Here is a 20,478-nt window from a genome sequence, read left to right on the forward strand (position 1 = left end):
GGAGAGTCTTGATTTCCCTGTACCTGAACAGTCACATGATTAAACCCTAATTCAACCGAGTTTGTGTTGTTTTTCTTTTTGATATGATGATCGCCACTGGTTGGTGGTATAAAGGAACAAGACATAGACCATCTGATAGACCTCTGTGTCTGTGGATGACTTGGAAGCAGTTGGAGTCGCGTCCTATGCCCATCTGACGCCATTCCCCGCTCTTTACATGTGTTTTCCACACTGCGTGTGTCTCCATTGTTAAGGTCCACACCTGGTCAGCTGATTGAGATGAACTGAACGAACCTGTTCCTATCACTGCTGCTCTGCGGTAGATCTTAGAAAGCCTTTAAAACATATCGTTACTATTATCAGCTGGTCATACAATCGTTAGACCTACCCCCAATGTGATCAGTTCGTTCGCTTATAAAACACCCCTGGGGTACTCTAGCCATCCACTGTAAGAATTGCATATCATGCATACTTACACGGAATTGACTACGCAGGACAATTCCTGCCAGGAGCTCCGGCGATTATGATTGGGACATCCATTTGAATAGCATCTGTTCCCCGGAGTTTACACTTAAGGGCGGGTTTACACAGGATTCACGTTGTCACGTGTCAGGATAGTCACGTGTTACCTGTCACGAACATAGTCGTTAATTGACTTAGGCTGAAAACATGTCATAACAGGACCTGGGGAAAAAGTGGCATTGTAAATCATACGATTGGCCTGCTCTTCAGAAATGACTTGTTTGTTAAAATAATATTTACACATTACATGTAATAATCATTTTAACTCTACTCTATGTAAACCCAAAATAATTCTATGTAAACCCATCCTTGATTACATTTCTGGTAATAATAGTTACACTTGGATGTTTGTTTAACCAAAAGTGTATTCGGCTTGCTAATCCGCAGTCACCCTGCGTCATAATAAAGACGGCGATCTACATGTACATGTACAGGCCCGTCGCATCAGCGTTGTTTTTGTATTTTCGCCGTGCTGCGTAGTTACGCACTGGAGCGACAAAAGATGCAAGGGTGAAAAGTGACATCGTAAATCCTATGTCGCCCGCTATTAAGAATATTCTTAGCTTTACACAGTACAAAATGCACTCTCTGTTAACTCGACGGAGGATTTCAACAAATACCGGTATTGGGGGAGTGCTGCACCTTTAGTGCAAATACCGTTGAATGACCGCCCATCAATAAGTCGATATTTGGGCCGATATATGGAAGTTTCAGGCAAAAGATTTCATCAGTTGCTGCTACAAAGTTGTCCAGTGTCTGTCTAGTATCTACCAATCACCGACGAAGATGAAGAGTACCCTTGTCATCGTGCTGTTGGCGACTTGCGCCAGTCTCTGGATGGTTCATGCCGGGCCGGTATTTATCGACGATGGATGTATGTACACGTATGATTTCAAATCCTTAGTGTTATTTTGGACACCATCACTCCTCCTGATCCCTCCACCGTCAGAGGACAGAAGTCCTCCCGACCATTATCATTTTCGTTCATTACAGCTTTGAGCTGTATTCGAGATATATGAAGTTTTCGCTGTTTTCGAAAATTTATGAGGGCTTATTCCATACCAAAATGTCATTTACATGTTCAACCATTTGGAAGTATCGCCGCGCAGAGAATTGTATACAATTCCCTTGTCTAATCTCATATGCAGCCAACGTGCAAGCAAGAAGTAGTGACCCCGTCATTGGGAATTGGAAGAAACCATCAGATACCAATGTGCCCGAACCGTAAGTCACTTTTTTCACATGTTTATTCTGAAAAATCATCCAACACATTTCAAGACGGGAGATTCAAAATACGATAATACTTTTGGTAAATCGGAATGACCGGAGATACATGTAAATGTACATAAACCGAAACTTTATGGAGGTGTTCCATCGGCTTCCCGCCTCGCGTCCGTCACGTTCCTGCATGCTTCCCGTCAAAGCCTCCACGGACGTTTCTCGTTACCGTCTTGTCACGTATAAAACATCGTTATTCCCGTCACGTCACGCCAACGTGTTGTCATTCTCTTCCGTTTAAAAAACGGTTGATATGAGGTTAATCCCAACCAGAGATGTAGAAAAATTGTTTTATATCTGGTGTGACATACACAGCGCAATGTGTAAATCCCGTTTGAACCCTATCCGACGCACGGCTATGTCCGCTGGCTAGTATCACTCTAAGCTATCATCATTCGTGGAGAAGGTTGAAAAGCAGTGCAAATACTAAGGTTGTTTACGCGATATTAGACCCAACCCAACCAAACCAGACCAGATCAGACCAGATCACCTTCGTGCGCGTTTACACGGCAGAACAATCTAGAACGATCCGAATCGATAGATCGGTTTAGTCCCGCGTAAGCGGGCGGCCCTGTCGAAAAACGCAATTTCTTGTTTTGTCCAGTTGTTAAAGTCACTTCGTCTTTTTTTCCACAGGAAAACTAAAATTGGTTGGTGGCTAGTTGTATTTTCAAGACCTATGCTGAAATAGTGAGTAATTTCATGCTACGCTGAATCCTGGCAAGGTAATTTTTAAAGTCAAGGTCAGAGCATGCCGATCTACCGGCGTTGTGCGTCCTGTGAAAAGGAGGAGACATAAGGATTATGTGGTTGGAGACTTCTAGCGGGTCATAAGCTTATTTGGTTCAACAATTTTAAAGATTTCGACTTGGGTCCTCGCTAAACTTTCAAACCCCACATGGACGTCAAGGAACTTTTCCAAAACCGATATTTTTTTCCAAAGACCATATTTCATATACCCCAAAGCTAAACCTCGGCTATGGGCACATTGGGTGATATGAATAAAGACTAGCAAATGCTTTTACTTCAATTTTGTACAGAAAGACCTAGTGTATATGTACATGAAGTTTTAGATAAAAGCATTTGCTAGTCTTTATTCATATCACCCAATGTCTACAGCGCCCTTTGCCTATGCATCACAGTGCATTTGCAATGCATTTACTGTGCTTCATTGAGGATTTTGGGGCGGGATGTTGCACTAGTGACGGAAGGGCCAATAAGTCCGGCATAGCTGGTAATTGCCAAACTCTGAGGGAAGAAGCTGGAACACGCTTCAACGCTTCTCTTTATTCCCCAGACTGAATTTGACTGTGCATTTGATGTCGAACACAAAAGAAGAAGAATGAAAATAAGCAGGATATGTCATCTATACTTAATGAAGTGACCCGAATACCAAGTGACTCTATGCCACATTATTTGCTAGCGTATCATACGCACCTTGATTTGTTCAGGTATTTATGGCTAAGGAGGCAATGCGATCGTACCATATGAAATCTGATACGAGTAGTGTATTTTACATCTGTCGCTTGGGACATGTAGAGTCTCTGCTTCTATCTTTCAGGTCATTAGTATCGGGTAGAGAAAATTCCCACAGCAAGCTGAGGACACGCGCCTCCTGGACTCCCAATACTCTATGACGGGCTTACACAGTTACAAGTACATGCTTGTACACAATTGAATGCACTTATGCGTGTGTGTACTTGCATGTACATGTTTATGTATTTGATTACAACATACCAATAAAGACCATTAAATTGAAAGGATTGTTTAGTGTTCATTATTCGTCGTGCTTAACCTGAATCGAAAGCATGTTGCAATTACTATCAGAATCCAACTAAATGGAATGCCCTCGAATGCCTGTAGATTCATAAGGTCGGTGAATCTCAACTCTGAAATGTCTTACAGAAATGTATAGAGGCAATTTTTCCCTCTTTACTTGCACTCAGCATGGGCCAACCCAGCATGGGCTAACCCAGCGCTGTTCATGATCAGGATTTTAGGAAGGGGGAGTCTGAGCCTCGGTGAGCCGTATAATGAGGCTGGATTTACATTCAATTCACGTTTGATATACGTTTCACATATGCCACCTGTAATTTACTAAGTCACCATGTCATGACATGACGAGAGGATGGAAAGTGACAGCATCATGTAGACCTAAGCAGTGACGTGCTCTCCCGTTGATCAAACGGCGAGAGAACCCCGACCTCCCCTGCATGCCCGCGCATCTATCGGAGGTCGCGACTATCGTCAGGTATGACAGGTAGGCTGGGGGCAATCTCCAGGCTGACATTGAATATATCCTCTGATGCAGATACTTTCCTCGGCACTTTGCAGGGCAGCCTGCTCGGTCAGTTAAAGTCCTGCTTTGAATACACAAGAGTAGGTAAGTTCTCGGTCATTCTCTGGTTGGTTCCCACAACAGGGCACGTCATATTACGGGTCACTCAATTATCGACGAATTGGTCAAATCAGTAGAATGAATATGATAAGACTGAAGGCCAGTCTTATCATTCCACAAGTGAGGCGTAGACTTTAAAACTGACCTACCAAGCTAAATCAAGCATTTACGCGGTCGCTACAAGTGCAGAGGGTTAGAAGCGTCGATATCCACCACGAAAATGTCAGTTGCGAACGAAGGTAGGTCTGCATCCGCACCCCGAGGGGAGCTCATCTCGCCGAGGGATCTAAATTCATAAAATGAACGTTTTCTAGTAACTTCCTAAATTTGGCCGACACATAATCAAGTTTCCTCAGCTAACGTAACTCCCCATTCCTCATTCACTACTTTCTTGAACCAGCAGTTTGAAAACTTCATGTGGCGAGTCGAGCATTCGACAAGAGAAAACTTGATTCTGATTATCCATTCAATGATTCGCCAGATCCTCATTTGAATATTCTTGCATACGTCATGATTACTTCGTTTCCCTCCGTAAAGGTCTTATTGCTTGGAAAGAGCATGGGTGGAATTCACCAAGGCATTTTAACGTGCGTGCAATTAAAGACCGATTATCTGATACACGAAGGATAAAACAGTGTAGTATTCTACATCACATTAACCCCCTCTCCCCGCAGTTCCTCATCCGCCGATCATATCATACTTTGAAGGTAGTGATAGATTAGAAAAAAACACGATGAAAAAAACCTTTGGGAAGAGCGTCACATCACAGTGAATAAACAGCCCCTACGTCTAACCCACCGACCCATGAACTCCCTACAGTGGACGTATATGTTCTCTTGTTTGTTTCTTGCCTCTCATCATTCTCGTTTTGTTTGTTTTTTTAGCGACGGACACGTGCCAATCGTAAAAAGCGAGGAGCGAGCAAGTGGAATAAAACCACTTATCCAAAAAAGGAGAGTCTTGATTTCCCTGTACCTGAACAGTCACATGATTAAACCCTAATTCAACCGAGTTTGTGTTGTTTTTCTTTTTGATATGATGATCGCCACTGGTTGGTGGTATAAAGGAACAAGACATAGACCATCTGATAGACCTCTGTGTCTGTGGATGACTTGGAAGCAGTTGGAGTCGCGTCCTATGCCCATCTGACGCCATTCCCCGCTCTTTACATGTGTTTTCCACACTGCGTGTGTCTCCATTGTCAAGGTCCACACCTGGTCAGCTGATTGAGATGAACTGAACGAACCTGTTCCTATCACTGCTGCTCTGCGGTAGATCTCAGAAAGCCTTTAAAACATATCGTTACTATCATCGGCTGGTCATACAATCGTTAGACCTACCCCCAATGTGGTCAGTTCGTTCGCTTATAAAACACCCCTGGGGTACTCTAGCCACTCACTGTAAGAATTGCATATCATGCATACTTACACGGAATTGACTACGCAGGACAATTCCTGCCAGGAGCTCCGGCGATTATGATTGGGACATCCATTTGAATAGCATCTGTTCCCCGGAGTTTACACTTTAGGGCGGGTTTACACAGGATTCACGTTGTCACGTGTCAGGATAGTCACGTGTTACCTGTCACGAACATAGTCGTTAATTGACTTAGGCTGAAAACATGTCATAACAGGACCTGGGGAAAAAGTGAAATCGTAAATCATACGTGTGGCCCGCTCTTCAGAAATGACTTGTTTGTTAAAATAATATTTACACATTACATGTAATAATCATTTTAACTCTACTCTATGTAAACCCAAAATATTCTATGTAAACCCATCCTTGATTACATTTCTGGTAATAATAGTTACACTTGGATGTTTGTTTAACCAAAAGTGCATTCGGCTTGCTAATCCGCAGTCACCCTGCGTCATAATAAAGACGGCGATCTACATGTACATGTACAGGCCCGTCGCATCAGCGTTGTTTTTGTATTTTCGCCGTGCTGCGTAGTTACGCACTGGAGCGACAAAATAAACAGAGATTTTGCGTTCGAGGCTCAAGAACACGTCGTTGCCACGTTCTTGACATGCTCGCCAATGGTGTGGAACGGGGTTAAATACAGCCTTCCTGTAACAATAAAAAATATTGTTTACACCGCTTGTTCTCAACTCATCGCAAAGGACCGAATTAACTTTTTGAGTTGAGTCCTCCGTCTGTCAGCTGACCATGTCCAGATTATTTAGACATTCAGTAAAGTTGTTTCTTTTACCGACATGTTAACACCGGTAACCAAGGTAACAACATGGCAGCAGATGATTAGTTACGGTGAAAGTAATATTGTTTTAAAGGTGCAATTCTTCATTGAAATTGACGTTTCGGACGGCCGCTGAAATTTTCTGAGTTCAAATATGAAATGGCTAAAATGGCATAACATGAAAAGATGCAAGGGTGAAAAGTGACATCGTAAATCCTATGTCGCCCACTATTAAGAATATTCTTAGCTTTACACAGTACAAAATGCACTCTCTGTTAACTCGACGGAGGATTTCAACAAATACCGGTGTAAAAGAAATGCAAGTCCGCCCGGAACCAAGGTCCTACGGACCTTGGTTCCCAAGGAATGGGGGCCCTACGGGCCCCCATTCCTTGGGAACGGTTGTCCTAACCGGACTTCCCTTCCTGGGCTACGATTCCTATATATATAAAAGGAAGGTAGGACTTTGATTACTGGGGGACTTAGATTTCTTTTATAACAGTGACAGAAATTGAGGTCCCCGTAACCAATGTCCGTACCCACTTAAATTACATACGCATGTACTACGGTATATAATAGAACATGCGTTCAAACATTTAAAGTTTTGAGATATCTGCCAGCCAATCCCCCATAGTGTAGTGGTCATGGTCCCTGCCTAGTAAGCAGAAACCGCTGGTTCGAGTCCCGCTCGGTCTATTCTTTTTTTGTTTATTTCTCTACATTACATCTTGCATAATCGATTACAATCATTCGAGTGACTCAACATTCAATCATGATCATCAGTGTAGCCAAGGCCTATAAAACGCAAGTGGAAACTTGTATTGGCCTTCATTCCTGCCGAGATGTCAACCGAAAGAACACCTCATGACCCGCACATTATTTTTCGCTATTTACGGGACCATGCCTATCCAGCTCGTTGCAGTCTTTCGAGGAAGCGGTCCATCCGCCGAGCAGCAAAGAACAATTTTAAGGTAAGTTTGGACTTGGATTCCTAGGAAAGCAGATCTGAGGACTTAGATTCCAAGGAAAGCTGGTCTGGGGGACTTGGATTCCGAGGAAAGCAGGTCTTGGGGACTTGGATTCCGAGGAAAGCTGGTCTGGGGGACTTGGATTCCTATAGGAAAGCAGGTCTTGGGACTTGGATTCCTAGAAAAGAAGGTCCGGGGGAGTTAGATTCCTAGGAAAGGAGGTCTTGGGGACTTTTTTTCCTAGGAAAATAGGTCCGGATGACTGGAGGAAGCTTATTTTTGAGAAGGCTATTGATGCGCTGCGTAGGATTTTGGTTATGATGTTTCAAATTCAATCAATATATAGACCCCATGCCATAGCATAGGCCTTTTCCTCTCCAGCGCGAAATCTAATGGTACACTTTTTCGACAAATATGTGCAACAAATTCGGTGTTGCTGATCTAGATTTCAATACATTTTAATGCGTGTACGCACGACTACAGTGTTCATCCCAAACAGGCAATTTTGTTGCAAGCAAAAAAATTTCAAATTTCTAAAAAAAAACTAGACTGGGAAGCAACAACCATGAATGCTTTCACTGTTAACACCAGCATACGTCTTTTTACAGCTTGAACGCGGTGAACTCATGTATCGGCGACTGAAAAAGAAGATAAACGACGTCCCAGGCACTTACGATGATGCTGACCAAGATGGGGAATTACACGAAAGTCCTTGGCGCAAGGTCCTTATGACGCCAAAACAGATCGATGACGCGCTTGCGAATCTCCATTCGTCGGCCTTAGGTAAGCGATGGATGGTTAATTTATGCGTAGTGTTTACTGATGTGCTTACTGTTCTAAGGATACACTTGAACACTTATATCAAATAATCAATCATTATTCATTTTAGGGAACCCATTCTTCCTGAAGATGTGGATGAACCTGAGGGAAACGCCGAAGCAGACGAACCCCGACCAAGTGGGAGTGAACAACATGCAGAGGTCAATAAGAGAGTTACTAGAATGCGAGAGTCTATAGGGCAGAAAGTGCTTAAAAACATCAAGAAGGCCCAGGGGCGACAAGAAACGCATTACAACAAGAGGAGGATCTCTCAAAACGTGTTAGACAAAACGTATTCATGTATTATTCATGAAAATGTTGCTTCATTTGACCATGCGAAGATGACGTCACTGATCTGAAGAAGGGAAATGTTGCAAAGAAGCTATTGTCTAAGGCAAGTGGCACCTTGCATGTATTGCAAACTTCTGTTCTCAAACTTCATATTTCTTTTTGTTGCAGGATATCCCCGTTGGAACTAAGGTCCTGAAGAAAAATTTGGTACGATCGGATCGAAAAGGGGGAAAATCTGCGTTACCTTGGCTGGGCCCGTATGTCATAAGGAGCAAGACCAAGAGCGGGGGATACTTGTTAACGAACGAGGATGGTATCCACTTGAAATCCTCAATAAACGGGGCGAACTTAAAGATATGGCATGAGGGGCCGTCTGAGAATGAAAAGAAATAAACTACGTTCCAGTCTTCATGTCACTGTCAACACATTATCAATACCACAATATGTATCAATTCTGGTTAAAAACAGAGTGATTTGAGAGCCCAATTCAAGAGCAGGGTATGATACTAGTATTTATGTCAACCCTTGTGAATACTTGCATTAAATACAGAATCTGGTTAAACAGAATGACTTGTTGATTTCTTTATGTACATACATGTACAGTACAAGGCGAATGAAATTGTAAAAGCCATTGCCATAGAAAATCGGTAAGCTGCAACACCTCACTGCGAATGAAAATTAGGTGCAGGCACTTTGAGTAGAGTAATGTATCTTCCTTGAAAATCTACTGTAGTTTTGCATAGGACTTGGAATACTAGTTTGTTCTAGTAATGGAAGTCCACCTAGGACGGAGATTACTAGATTTTGGACCTACATTCCAAGGAGTCGCGGTCCAAGGACATTGGTTGCTAGTAACCTAAGTCCTAGGACTCCAGCTCCTAGCCGTCCAGGACCGTAGGACTTAGATTCCCAGGAGTTAGAGTCCGGCGGACTCCAGCTAGGTAGGTCGTGGGTTACTTTTACACCGGTATTGGGGGAGTGCTGCACCTTTAGTGCAAATACCGTTGAATGACCGCCCATCAATAAGTCGATATTTGGGCCGATATATGGAAGTTTCAGGCAATAGATTTCATCAGTTGCTGCTACAAAGTTGTCCAGTGTCTGTCTAGTATCTACCAATCACCGACGAAGATGAAGAGTACCCTTGTCATCGTGCTGTTGGCGACTTGCGCCAGTCTCTGGATGGTTCATGCCGGGCCGGTATTTATCGACGATGGATGTATGTACACGTATGATTTCAAATCCTTAGTGTTATTTTGGACACCATCACTCCTCCTGATCCCTCCACCGTCAGAGGACAGAAGTCCTCCCGACCATTATCATTTTCGTTCATTACAGCTTTGAGCTGTATTCGAGATATATGAAGTTTTTCGCTGTTTTCGAAAATTTATGAGGGCTTATTCCATACCAAAATGTTATTTACATGTTCAACCATTTGGAAGTATCGCCACGCAGAGAATTGTATACAATTCCCTTGTCTAATCTCATATGCAGCCAACGTGCAAGCAAGAAGTAGTGACCCCGTCATTGGGAATTGGAAGAAACGATCAGATACCAATGTGCCCGAACCGGCGTAAGTCACTTTTTTCACATGTTTATTCTGAAAAATCATCCAACACATTTCAAGATGGGAGATTCAAAATACGATAATACTTTTGGTCAATCGGAATGACCGGAGATACATGTAAATGTACATAAACCGAAACTTTATAAAGGTGTTCCATCGGCTTCCCGCCTCGCGTCCGTCACGTTCCTGCATGCTTCCCGTCAAAGCCTCCACGGACGTTTCTCGTTACCGTCTTGTCACGTATAAAACATCGTTATTCCCGTCACGTTACGCCAACGTGTTGTCATTCTCTTCCGTTTAAAAAACGGTTGATATGAGGTTAATCCCAACCAGAGATGTAGAAAAATTGTTTTATATCTGGTGTGACATACACAGCGCAATGTGTAAATCCCGTTTGAACCCTATCCGACGCACGGCTATGTCCGCTGGCTAGTATCACTCTAAGCTATCATCATTCGTGGAGAAGGTTGAAAAGCAGTGCAAATACTAAGGTTGTTTACGCGATATTAGACCCAACCCAACCAAACCAGACCAGATCAAACCAGATCACCTTCGTGCGCGTTTACACGGCAGAACAATCTAGAACGATCCGAATCGATAGATCGGTTTAGTCCCGCGTAAGCGGGCGGCCCTGTCGAAAAACGCAATTTCTTGTTTTGTCCAGTTGTTAAAGTCACTTCGTCTTTTTTTCCACAGGAAAACTAAATTTGGTTGGTATTACCCCCGACCACATTAAAGACCTATGATGAAATAGTGAGTAATTTCATGTTACGCTGAATCCTGGCAAGGTAATTTTTAAAGTCAAGGTCAGAGCATGCCGATCTACCGGCGTTGTGCGTCCTGTGAAAAGGAGGAGACTTAAGGATTATGTGGTTGGAGACTTCTAGCGGGTCATAAGCTTATTTGGTTAAACAATTTTGAAGATTTCGACTTGGGTCCTCGCTAAACTTTCAAACCCCACATGGACGTCAAGGAACTTTTCCAAAACCGATATTTTTTTCCAAAGACCATATTTCATATACCCCAAAGCTAAACCTCGGCTATGGGCACATTGGGTGATATGAATAAAGACTAGCAAATGCTTTTACTTCAATTTTGTACAGAAAGACCTGGTGTATATGTACATGAAGTTTTAGATAAAAGCATTTGCTAGTCTTTATTCATATCACCCAATGTCTACAGCGCCCTTTGCTTATGCATCACAGTGCATTTGCAATGCATTTACTGTGCTTCATTGAGGATTTTGGGGCGGGATGTTGCACTAGTGACGGAAGGGCCAATAAGTCCGGCATAGCTGGTAATTGCCAAACTCTGAGGGAAGAAGCTGGAACACGCTTCAACGCTTCTCTTTATTTCCGACTGAATTTGACTGTGCATTTGATGTCGAACACAAAAGAAGAAGAATGAAAATAAGCAGGATATGTCATCTATACTTAATGAAGTGACCCGAATACCAAGTGACTCTATGCCACATTATTTGCTAGCGTATCATACACACCTTGATTTGTTCAGGTATTTATGGCTAAGGAGGCAATGCGATCGTACAATATGAAATCTGATACGAGTAGTGTATTTTACATCTGTCGCTTGGGACATGTAGAGTCTCTGCTTCTATCTTTCAGGTCATGAGTATCGGGTAGAGAAAATTCCCACAGCAAGCTGAGGACACGCGTCTCCTGGACTCCCAAATACTATATAACGGGCTTACACAGTTACATGTACATGCTTGATCACAATTGAATGCACTTATGCGTGTGTGTACTTGCATGTACATGTTTATGTATTTGATTACAACATACCAATAAAGACCATTAAATTGAAAGGATTGTTTAGTGTTCATTATTCGTCGTGCTTAACCTGAATCGAAAACATGTTGCAATTACTATCAGAATCCAACTAAATGGAATGCCCTCGAATGCCTGTAGATTCATAAGGTCGGTGAATCTCAACTCTGAAATGTCTTACAGAAATGTATAGAGGCAATTTTTCCCTCTGTACTTGCACTCAGCATGGGCCAACCCAGCATGGGCCAACCCAGCGCTGTTCATGATCAGGATTTTAGGAAGTGGGAGTCTGAGCCTCGGTGAGCCGTGTAATGAGGCTGGATTTACATTCAATTCACGTTTGATATACGTTTCACATATGCCACCTGTAATTTACTAAGTCACCATGTCATGACATGACGAGAGGATGGAAAGTGACAGCATCATGTAGACCTAAGCAATGATGTGCTCTCCCGTTGATCAAACGGCGAGAGAACCCCGACCTCCCCTGCATGCCCGCGCATCTATCGGAGGTCGCGACTATCGTCAGGTATGACAGGGAGGCTGGGGGCAATTTCCAGGTTGACATTGAATATATCCTCTGATGCAGATACTTTCCTCGGCACTTTGCAGGGCAGCCTTAAAGTCCTGCCTTGAATACACAAGAGTAGGTAAGTTCTCGGTCATTCTCTGGTTGGTTCCCACAACAGGGCACGTCATATTACGGGTCACTCAATTATCGACGAATTGGTCAAATCAGTAGAATGAATATGATAAGACTGAAGTCCAGTCTTATCATTCCACAAGTGAGGCGTAGACTTTAAAACTGACCTACCAAGCTAAATCAAGCATTTACGCGGTCGCTACAAGTGCAGAGGGTTAGAAGCGTCGATATCCACCACGAAAATGTCAGTTGCGAACGAAGGTAGGTCTGCATCCGCACCCCGAGGGGAGCTCATCTCGCCGAGGGATCTAAATTCATAAAATGAACGTTTTCTAGTAACTTCCTAAATTTGGCCGACCCATAATCAAGTTTCCTCAGCTAATGTAACGCCCCATTCCTCATTCACTACTTTCTTGAACCAGCAGTTTGAAAACTTCATGTGGCGAGTCCAGCATTCAACAAGAGAAAACTTGATTCTGATTATCCATTCAATGATTCGCCAGATCCTCATTTGAATATTCTTGCATACGTCATGATTACTTCGTTTCCCTCCGTAAAGGTCTTATTGCTTGGAAAGACCATGGGTGGAATTCACCAAGGCATTTTAACGTGCGTGCAATTAAAGACCGATTATCAGATACACGAAGGATAAAACAGTGTAGTATTCTACATCACATTAACCCCCTCTCCCCGCAGTTCCTCATCCGCCGATCATATCAAACTTTGAAGGTAGTGATAGATTAGAAAAAAACACGATGAAAAAAACCTTTGGGAAGAGCGTCACATCACAGTGAATAAACAGCCCCTACGTGTAACCCACCGACCCATGAACTCCCTACAGTGGACGTATATGTTCTCTTGTTTGTTTCTTGCCTCTCATCATTCTCGTTTTGTTTGTTTTTTTAGCGACGGACACGTGCCAATCGTAAAAAGCGAGGAGCGAGCAAGTGGAATAAAACCACTTATCCAAAAGTGGAGAGTCTTGATTTCCCTGTACCTGAACAGTCACATGATTAAACCCTAATTCAACCAAGTTTGTGTTGTTTTTCTTTTTGATATGATGATCGCCACTGGTTGGTGGTATAAAGGAACAAGACATAGACCATCTGATAGACCTCTGTGTCTGTGGATGACTTGGAAGCAGTTGGAGTCGCGTCCTATGCCCATCTGACGCCATTCCCCGCTCTTTACATGTGTTTTCCACACTGCGTGTGTCTCCATTGTTAAGGTCCACACCTGGTCAGCTGATTGAGATGAACTGAACGAACCTGTTCCTATCACTGCTGCTCTGCGGTAGATCTCAGAAAGCCTTTAAAACATATCGTTACTATCATCAGCTGGTCATACAATCGTTAGACCTACCCCCAATGTGATCAGTTCGTTCGCTTATAAAACACCCCTGGGGTACTCTAGCCATCCACTGTAAGAATTGCATATCATGCATACTTACACGGAATTGACTACGCAGGACAATTCCTGCCAGGAGCTCCGGCGATTATGATTGGGACATCCATTTGAATAGCATCTGTTCCCCGGAGTTTACACTTAAGGGCGGGTTTACACAGGATTCACGTTGTCACGTGTGAGGATAGTCACGTGTTACCTGTCACGAACATAGTCGTTAATTGACTTAGGCTGAAAACATGTCATAACAGGACCTGGGGAAAAAGTGGCATTGTAAATCATACGTGTGGCCTGCTCTTCAGAAATGACTTGTTTGTTAAAATAATATTTACACATTACATGTAATAATCATTTTAACTCTACTCTATGTAAACCCAAAATAATTCTATGTAAACCCATCCTTGATTACATTTCTGGTAATAATAGTTACACTTGGATGTTTGTTTAACCAAAAGTGTATTCGGCTTGCTAATCCGCAGTCACCCTGCGTCATAATAAAGACGGCGATCTACATGTACATGTACAGGCCCGTCGCATCAGCGTTGTTTTTGTATTTTCGCCGTGCTGCGTAGTTACGCACTGGAGCGACAAAAGATGCAAGGGTGAAAAGTGACATCGTAAATCCTATGTCGCCCGCTATTAAGAATATTCTTAGCTTTACACAGTACAAAATGCACTCTCTGTTAACTCGACGGAGGATTTCAACAAATACCGGTATTGGGGGAGTGCTGCACCTTTAGTGCAAATACCGTTGAATGACCGCCCATCAATAAGTCGATATTTGGGCCGATATATGGAAGTTTCAGGCAAAAGATTTCATCAGTTGCTGCTACAAAGTTGTCCAGTGTCTGTCTAGTATCTACCAATCACCGACGAAGATGAAGAGTACCCTTGTCATCGTGCTGTTGGCGACTTGCGCCAGTCTCTGGATGGTTCATGCCGGGCCGGTATTTATCGACGATGGATGTATGTACACGTATGATTTCAAATCCTTAGTGTTATTTTGGACACCATCACTCCTCCTGATTCCTCCACCGTCAGAGGACAGAAGTCCTCCCGACCATTATTATTTTCGTTCATTCCAGCTTTGAGCTGTATTCGAGATATATGAAGTTTTCGCTGTTTTCGAAAATTTATGAGGGCTTATTCCATACCAAAATGTCATTTACATGTTCAACCATTTGGAAGTATCGCCGCGCAGAGAATTGTATACAATTCCCTTGTCTAATCTCATATGCAGCCAACGTGCAAGCAAGAAGTAGTGACCCCGTCATTGGGAATTGGAAGAAACCATCAGATACCAATGTGCCCGAACCGTAAGTCACTTTTTTCACATGTTTATTCTGAAAAATCATCCAACACATTTCAAGACGGGAGATTCAAAATACGATAATACTTTTGGTAAATCGGAATGACCGGAGATACATGTAAATGTACATAAACCGAAACTTTATGGAGGTGTTCCATCGGCTTCCCGCCTCGCGTCCGTCACGTTCCTGCATGCTTCCCGTCAAAGCCTCCACGGACGTTTCTCGTTACCGTCTTGTCACGTATAAAACATCGTTATTCCCGTCACGTTACGCCAACGTGTTGTCATTCTCTTCCGTTTAAAAAACGGTTGATATGAGGTTAATCCCAACCAGAGATGTAGAAAAATTGTTTTATATCTGGTGTGACATACACAGCGCAATGTGTAAATCCCGTTTGAACCCTATCCGACGCACGGCTATGTCCGCTGGCTAGTATCACTCTAAGCTATCATCATTCGTGGAGAAGGTTGAAAAGCAGTGCAAATACTAAGGTTGTTTACGCGATATTAGACCCAACCCAACCCAACCAAACCAGACCAGATCAAACCAGATCACCTTCGTGCGCGTTTACACGACAGAACAATCTAGAACGATCCGAATCGATAGATCGGTTTAGTCCCGCGTAAGCGGGCGGCCCTGTCGAAAAACGCAATTTCTTGTTTTGTCCAGTTGTTAAAGTCACTTCGTCTTTTTTTCCACAGGAAAACTATAATATTTGGTTCGTATTACCCCTGGCTATTTGTATTTTCAAGACCTATGATAAAATAGTGAGTAATTTCATGCTACGCTGAATCCTGGCAAGGTAATTTTTAAAGTCAAGGTCAGAGCATGCCGGTCTACCGGCGTTGTGCGTCCTGTGAAAAGGAGGAGACATAAGGATTATGTGGTTGGAGACTTCTAGCGGGTCATAAGCTTATTTGGTTCAACAATTTTAAAGATTTCGACTTGGGTCCTCGCTAAACTTTCAAACCCCACATGGACGTCAAGGAACTTTTCCAAAACCGATATTTTTTTCCAAAGACCATATTTCATATACCCCAAAGCTAAACCTCGGCTATGGGCACATTGGGTGATATGAATAAAGACTAGCAAATGCTTTTACTTCAATTTTGTACAGAAAGACCTAGTGTATATGTACATGAAGTTTTAGATAAAAGCATTTGCTAGTCTTTATTCATATCACCCAATGTCTACAGCGCCCTTTGCCTATGCATCACAGTGCATTTGCAATGCATTTACTGTGCTTCATTGAGGATTTTGGGGCGGGATGTTGCACTAGTGACGGAAGGGCCAATAAGTCCGGCATAGCTGGTAATTGCCAAACTCTGAGGGAAGAAGCTGGAACACGCTTCAACGCTTCTCTTTATTCCCCAGACTGAATTTGACTGTGCATTTGATGTCGAACACAAAAGAAGAAGAATGAAAATAAGCAGGATATGTCATCTATACTCAATGAAGTGACCCGAATACCAAGTGACTCTATGCCACATTATTTGCTAGCGTATCATACGCACCTTGATTTGTTCAGGTATTTATGGCTAAGGAGGCAATGCGATCGTACAATATGAAATCTGATACGAGTAGTGTATTTTACATCTGTCGCTTGGGACATGTAGAGTCTCTGCTTCTATCTTTCAGGTCATTAGTATCGGGTAGAGAAAATTCCCACAGCAAGCTGAGGACACGCGCCTCCTGGACTCCCAATACTCTATGACGGGCTTACACAGTTACATGTACATGCTTGTACACAATTGAATGCACTTATGCGTGTGTGTACTTGCATGTACATGTTTATGTATTTGATTACAACATACCAATAAAGACCATTAAATTGAAAGGATTGTTTAGTGTTCATTATTCGTCGTGCTTAACTTGAATCGAAAGCATGTTGCAATTACTATCAGAATCCAACTAAATGGAATGCCCTCGAATGCCTGTAGATTCATAAGGTCGGTGAATCTCAACTCTGAAATGTCTTACAGAAATGTATAGAGGCAATTTTTCCCTCTTTACTTGCACTCAGCATGGGCCAACCCAGCATGGGCTAACCCAGCGCTGTTCATGATCAGGATTTTAGGAAGGGGGAGTCTGAGCCTCGGTGAGCCGTATAATGAGGCTGGATTTACATTCAATTCACGTTTGATATACGTTTCACATATGCCACCTGTAATTTACTAAGTCACCATGTCATGACATGAGGAGAGGATGGAAAGTGACAGCATCATGTAGACCTAAGCAGTGACGTGCTCTCCCGTTGATCAAACGGCGAGAGAACCCCGACCTCCCCTACATGCCCGCGCATCTATCGGAGGTCGCGACTATCGTCAGGTATGACAGGTAGGCTGGGGGCAATCTCCAGGCTGACATTGAATATATCCTCTGATGCAGATACTTTCCTCGGCACTTTGCAGGGCAGCCTGCTCGGTCAGTTAAAGTCCTGCTTTGAATACACAAGAGTAGGTAAGTTCTCGGTCATTCTCTGGTTGGTTCCCACAACAGGGCACGTCATATTACGGGTCACTCAATTATCGACGAATTGGTCAAATCAGTAGAATGAATATGATAAGACTGAAGGCCAGTCTTATCATTCCACAAGTGAGGCGTAGACTTTAAAACTGACCTACCAAGCTAAATCAAGCATTTACGCGGTCGCTACAAGTGCAGAGGGATAGAAGCGTCGATATCCACCACGAAAATGTCAGTTGCGAACGAAAGTAGGTCTGCATCCGCACCCCGAGGGGAGCTCATCTCGCCGAGGGATCTAAATTCATAAAATGAACGTTTTCTGGCAACTTCCTAAATTTGGCCGACACATAATCAAGTTTCCTCAGCTAACGTAACTCCCCATTCCTCATTCACTACTTTCTTGAACCAGCAGTTTGAAAACTTCATGTGGCGAGTCGAGCATTCGACAAGAGAAAACTTGATTCTGATTATCCATTCAATGATTCGCCAGATCCTCATTTGAATATTCTTGCATACGTCATGATTACTTCGTTTCCCTCCGTAAAGGTCTTATTGCTTGGAAAGACCATGGGTGGAATTCACCAAGGCATTTTGACGTGCGTGCAATTAAAGACCGATTATCTGATACACGAAGGATAAAACAGTGTAGTATTCTACATCACATTAACCCCCTCTCCCCGCAGTTCCTCATCCGCCGATCATATCATACTTTGAAGGTAGTGATAGATTAGAAAAAAACACGATGAAAAAAACCTTTGGGAAGAGCGTCACATCACAGTGAATAAACAGCCCCTCCGTCTAACCCACCGACCCATGAACTCCCTACAGTGGACGTATATGTTCTCTTGTTTGTTTCTTGCCTCTCATCATTCTCGTTTTGTTTGTTTTTTTAGCGACGGACACGTGCCAATCGGTTGAGTTTACGGATGCAGGTATGTTTCCCCACTCTTAGAAATGAAGCTTTTGAGCTTTTGAAAACACTATAAAGGCGGCGATTATATAGAAGTTCACGTTTTCACATAACGTGTCACTGCTCATGAGAACAAACAATTTCCAAAGAGCGGGCTACATACGATTCACGATGTCACCTTTCAACCTCACGTCGTCTCTTCAAACCTCAGTCACAGAGCTGACTTGTGACAAGTGAAACGTGAACAGTAACAAGATGAAGCCTGACATGTTATTCAGCCGACCCAAACTTGCAAAGAGGTTTTCCGTGAAATGAAAAGCCTTCGGAGGTTCATTTGAAAATCTCAAAAAACCTTTTGACCTTTTCCATTTTTCCAAAAACCTCTCCGGCCGGGATGCGTTTCGTGTTGGCTGAAAAACCTTTAAATCTTTCAAATGCTCAAGAAACTTTATTTCTGAGAGTGCTCAGGTTTATTCCCTTATTTGCCGTCGGACAATTTCCAGACTGTTGTTGTTCAGGTTTGATGTGTAGCGTGCTGGTGAGAGCAATCGCTGTCGTTAGTGCCTTAGGGGATCAGGGGGAAAACAGGAGACAATAACCTACCAACTACCCTTTATTCAGATGAAGTCCCTGATTTACACTCCTTTCTCATTCTCTCCTACTTTTAGATCCATGTTTAACCGGGGAAGTCGTTCTCGCTGGAAAAATGCAATGTAAAGTATTTGGTCAAACCGTGTCGTGTCTGTCGAAGTCGTTTATTTGTGACGGAGAGTGCGACTGCGAGAGCGATTGCCAGGATGAGCTCGAGGGGAACTGTAAATGGAAGAACTAAAAGGTGAAGTGTTTTTTCAGACAGATCTGGCCAAAGGTACTTGGCAGACCTCTTGTCACTAATCTGTAACCGTGTGATCACAAATAGTAATGTTACACAGCCCTGGGCAGCCGGTGTCATAGTTGACCAGGTTTTGTTGACGCCGTGAAGGACCGTTGATTAGGCCTACCTTAAGAAGATTTACTTTAAGTTGTGACACGCCACTATCTTTTGGTAAATGTGATCTAGTCACATTGCCGAGTTCAGCAAAGTACCTTTGGCCGGAACGATATGAGAAACACTATAAGAGACAGTTATCAGGTTATGCTAAATGCGGTATCTAGTTATCAGACAACAGCTGTACCTACGGATGGTGACCAAATCGGCGTGTCGTAAACACGCTCATCACACAAGGACAGCGCTCTTTCAAACCACCTGTCAACTTTACCATTCGTGCTAGTTTTTACAGCGCCGTCAGGAGCAGTAGGGACCCGGTATTCTACATCACATTAACCCCCTCTCCCCGCAGTTCCTCATCCGCCGATCATATCATACTTTGAAGGTAGTGATAGATTAGAAAAAAACACGATGAAAAAAACCTTTGGGAAGAGCGTCACATCACAGTGAATAAACAGCCCCTACGTCTAACCCACCGACCCATGAACTCCCTACAGTGGACGTATATGTTCTCTTGTTTGTTTCTTGCCTCTCATCATTCTCGTTTTGTTTGTTTTTTTAGCGACGGACACGTGCCAATCGTAAAAAGCGAGGAGCGAGCAAGTGGAATAAAACCACTTATCCAAAAAAGGAGAGTCTTGATTTCCCTGTACCTGAACAGTCACATGATTAAACGCTAATTCAACCGAGTTTGTGTTGTTTTTCTTTTTGATATGATGATCGCCACTGGTTGGTGGTATAAAGGAACAAGACATAGACCATCTGATAGACCTCTGTGTCTGTGGATGACTTGGAAGCAGTTGGAGTCGCGTCCTATGCCCATCTGACGCCATTCCCCGCTCTTTACAAGTGTTTTCCACACTGCGTGTGTCTCCATTGTTAAGGTCCACACCTGGTCAGCTGATTGAGATGAACTGAACGAACCTGTTCCTA

General features: G+C 43.2%; 1 protein-coding gene and 3 long non-coding RNA genes across 8 annotated transcripts; all 4 read left to right on the forward strand.

Annotated features, from left to right (window-relative positions):
• The first annotated feature begins 1,235 nt into the window (after positions 1-1,235).
• On the forward strand, positions 1,236-11,862 carry LOC135483496 (uncharacterized). 4 transcript variants are annotated; one of them, XR_010446334.1, is made up of 4 exons: positions 1,236-1,396; positions 1,671-1,746; positions 2,437-2,490; positions 11,663-11,862. It is a non-coding gene; the product is annotated as an uncharacterized LOC135483496 (long non-coding RNA). The 4 variants fall into 4 exon arrangements; XR_010446333.1 differs by lacking the exon at positions 2,437-2,490 and adding an exon at positions 10,737-10,793; XR_010446338.1 differs by lacking the exons at positions 1,236-1,396; positions 1,671-1,746; positions 2,437-2,490 and adding exons at positions 9,531-9,692; positions 9,968-10,046; positions 10,737-10,793.
• Positions 7,198-9,275, forward strand: LOC135497332 (uncharacterized). 2 transcript variants are annotated; one of them, XR_010448807.1, is made up of 4 exons: positions 7,198-7,366; positions 7,972-8,146; positions 8,253-8,460; positions 8,642-9,275. XR_010448807.1 is itself a non-coding variant. In XM_064787148.1 (4 exons), the coding sequence occupies exons 1-4, from the start codon at positions 7,238-7,240 to the stop codon at positions 8,667-8,669; spliced, it is 423 nt and encodes a 140-aa protein (XP_064643218.1). In that variant the 5' UTR covers positions 7,198-7,237; the 3' UTR covers positions 8,670-9,275. The 2 variants fall into 2 exon arrangements, 1 of the variants encoding a protein (XP_064643218.1); XM_064787148.1 differs by having other exon boundaries at positions 8,253-8,343.
• A 2,816-nt stretch (positions 11,863-14,678) lies between the features above and the next one.
• Positions 14,679-17,018, forward strand: LOC135483471 (uncharacterized). Its single transcript, XR_010446327.1, has 4 exons — positions 14,679-14,837; positions 15,112-15,187; positions 15,883-15,948; positions 16,820-17,018. It is a non-coding gene; the product is annotated as an uncharacterized LOC135483471 (long non-coding RNA).
• An 862-nt stretch (positions 17,019-17,880) lies between these two features.
• LOC135497338 (uncharacterized) lies at positions 17,881-20,220 on the forward strand. Its single transcript, XR_010448808.1, has 4 exons — positions 17,881-17,895; positions 18,541-18,579; positions 19,226-19,392; positions 20,108-20,220. It is a non-coding gene; the product is annotated as an uncharacterized LOC135497338 (long non-coding RNA).
• The last annotated feature ends 258 nt before the right edge of the window (positions 20,221-20,478 follow it).

The sequence above is a fragment of the Lineus longissimus genome, chromosome 1, assembly GCF_910592395.1.
Source record: "Lineus longissimus chromosome 1, tnLinLong1.2, whole genome shotgun sequence".
Lineage (NCBI taxonomy): Eukaryota > Metazoa > Nemertea > Pilidiophora > Heteronemertea > Lineidae > Lineus > Lineus longissimus.

What these genes read in the sequence shown, in the direction of transcription:
- LOC135497332 (XM_064787148.1), top strand. Translation starts at nt 7,238, where the DNA reads ATGTCAACCGAAAGAACACCTCATGACCCGCACATTATTTTTCGCTAT. An exon ending in CAGCAAAGAACAATTTTAAG is followed by an intron (nt 7,367 to 7,971) that starts GTAAGTTTGGAC and finishes GTCTTTTTACAG; the next exon opens with CTTGAACGCGGTGAACTCAT. An exon ending in TCTCCATTCGTCGGCCTTAG is followed by an intron (nt 8,147 to 8,252) that starts GTAAGCGATGGA and finishes TATTCATTTTAG; the next exon opens with GGAACCCATTCTTCCTGAAG.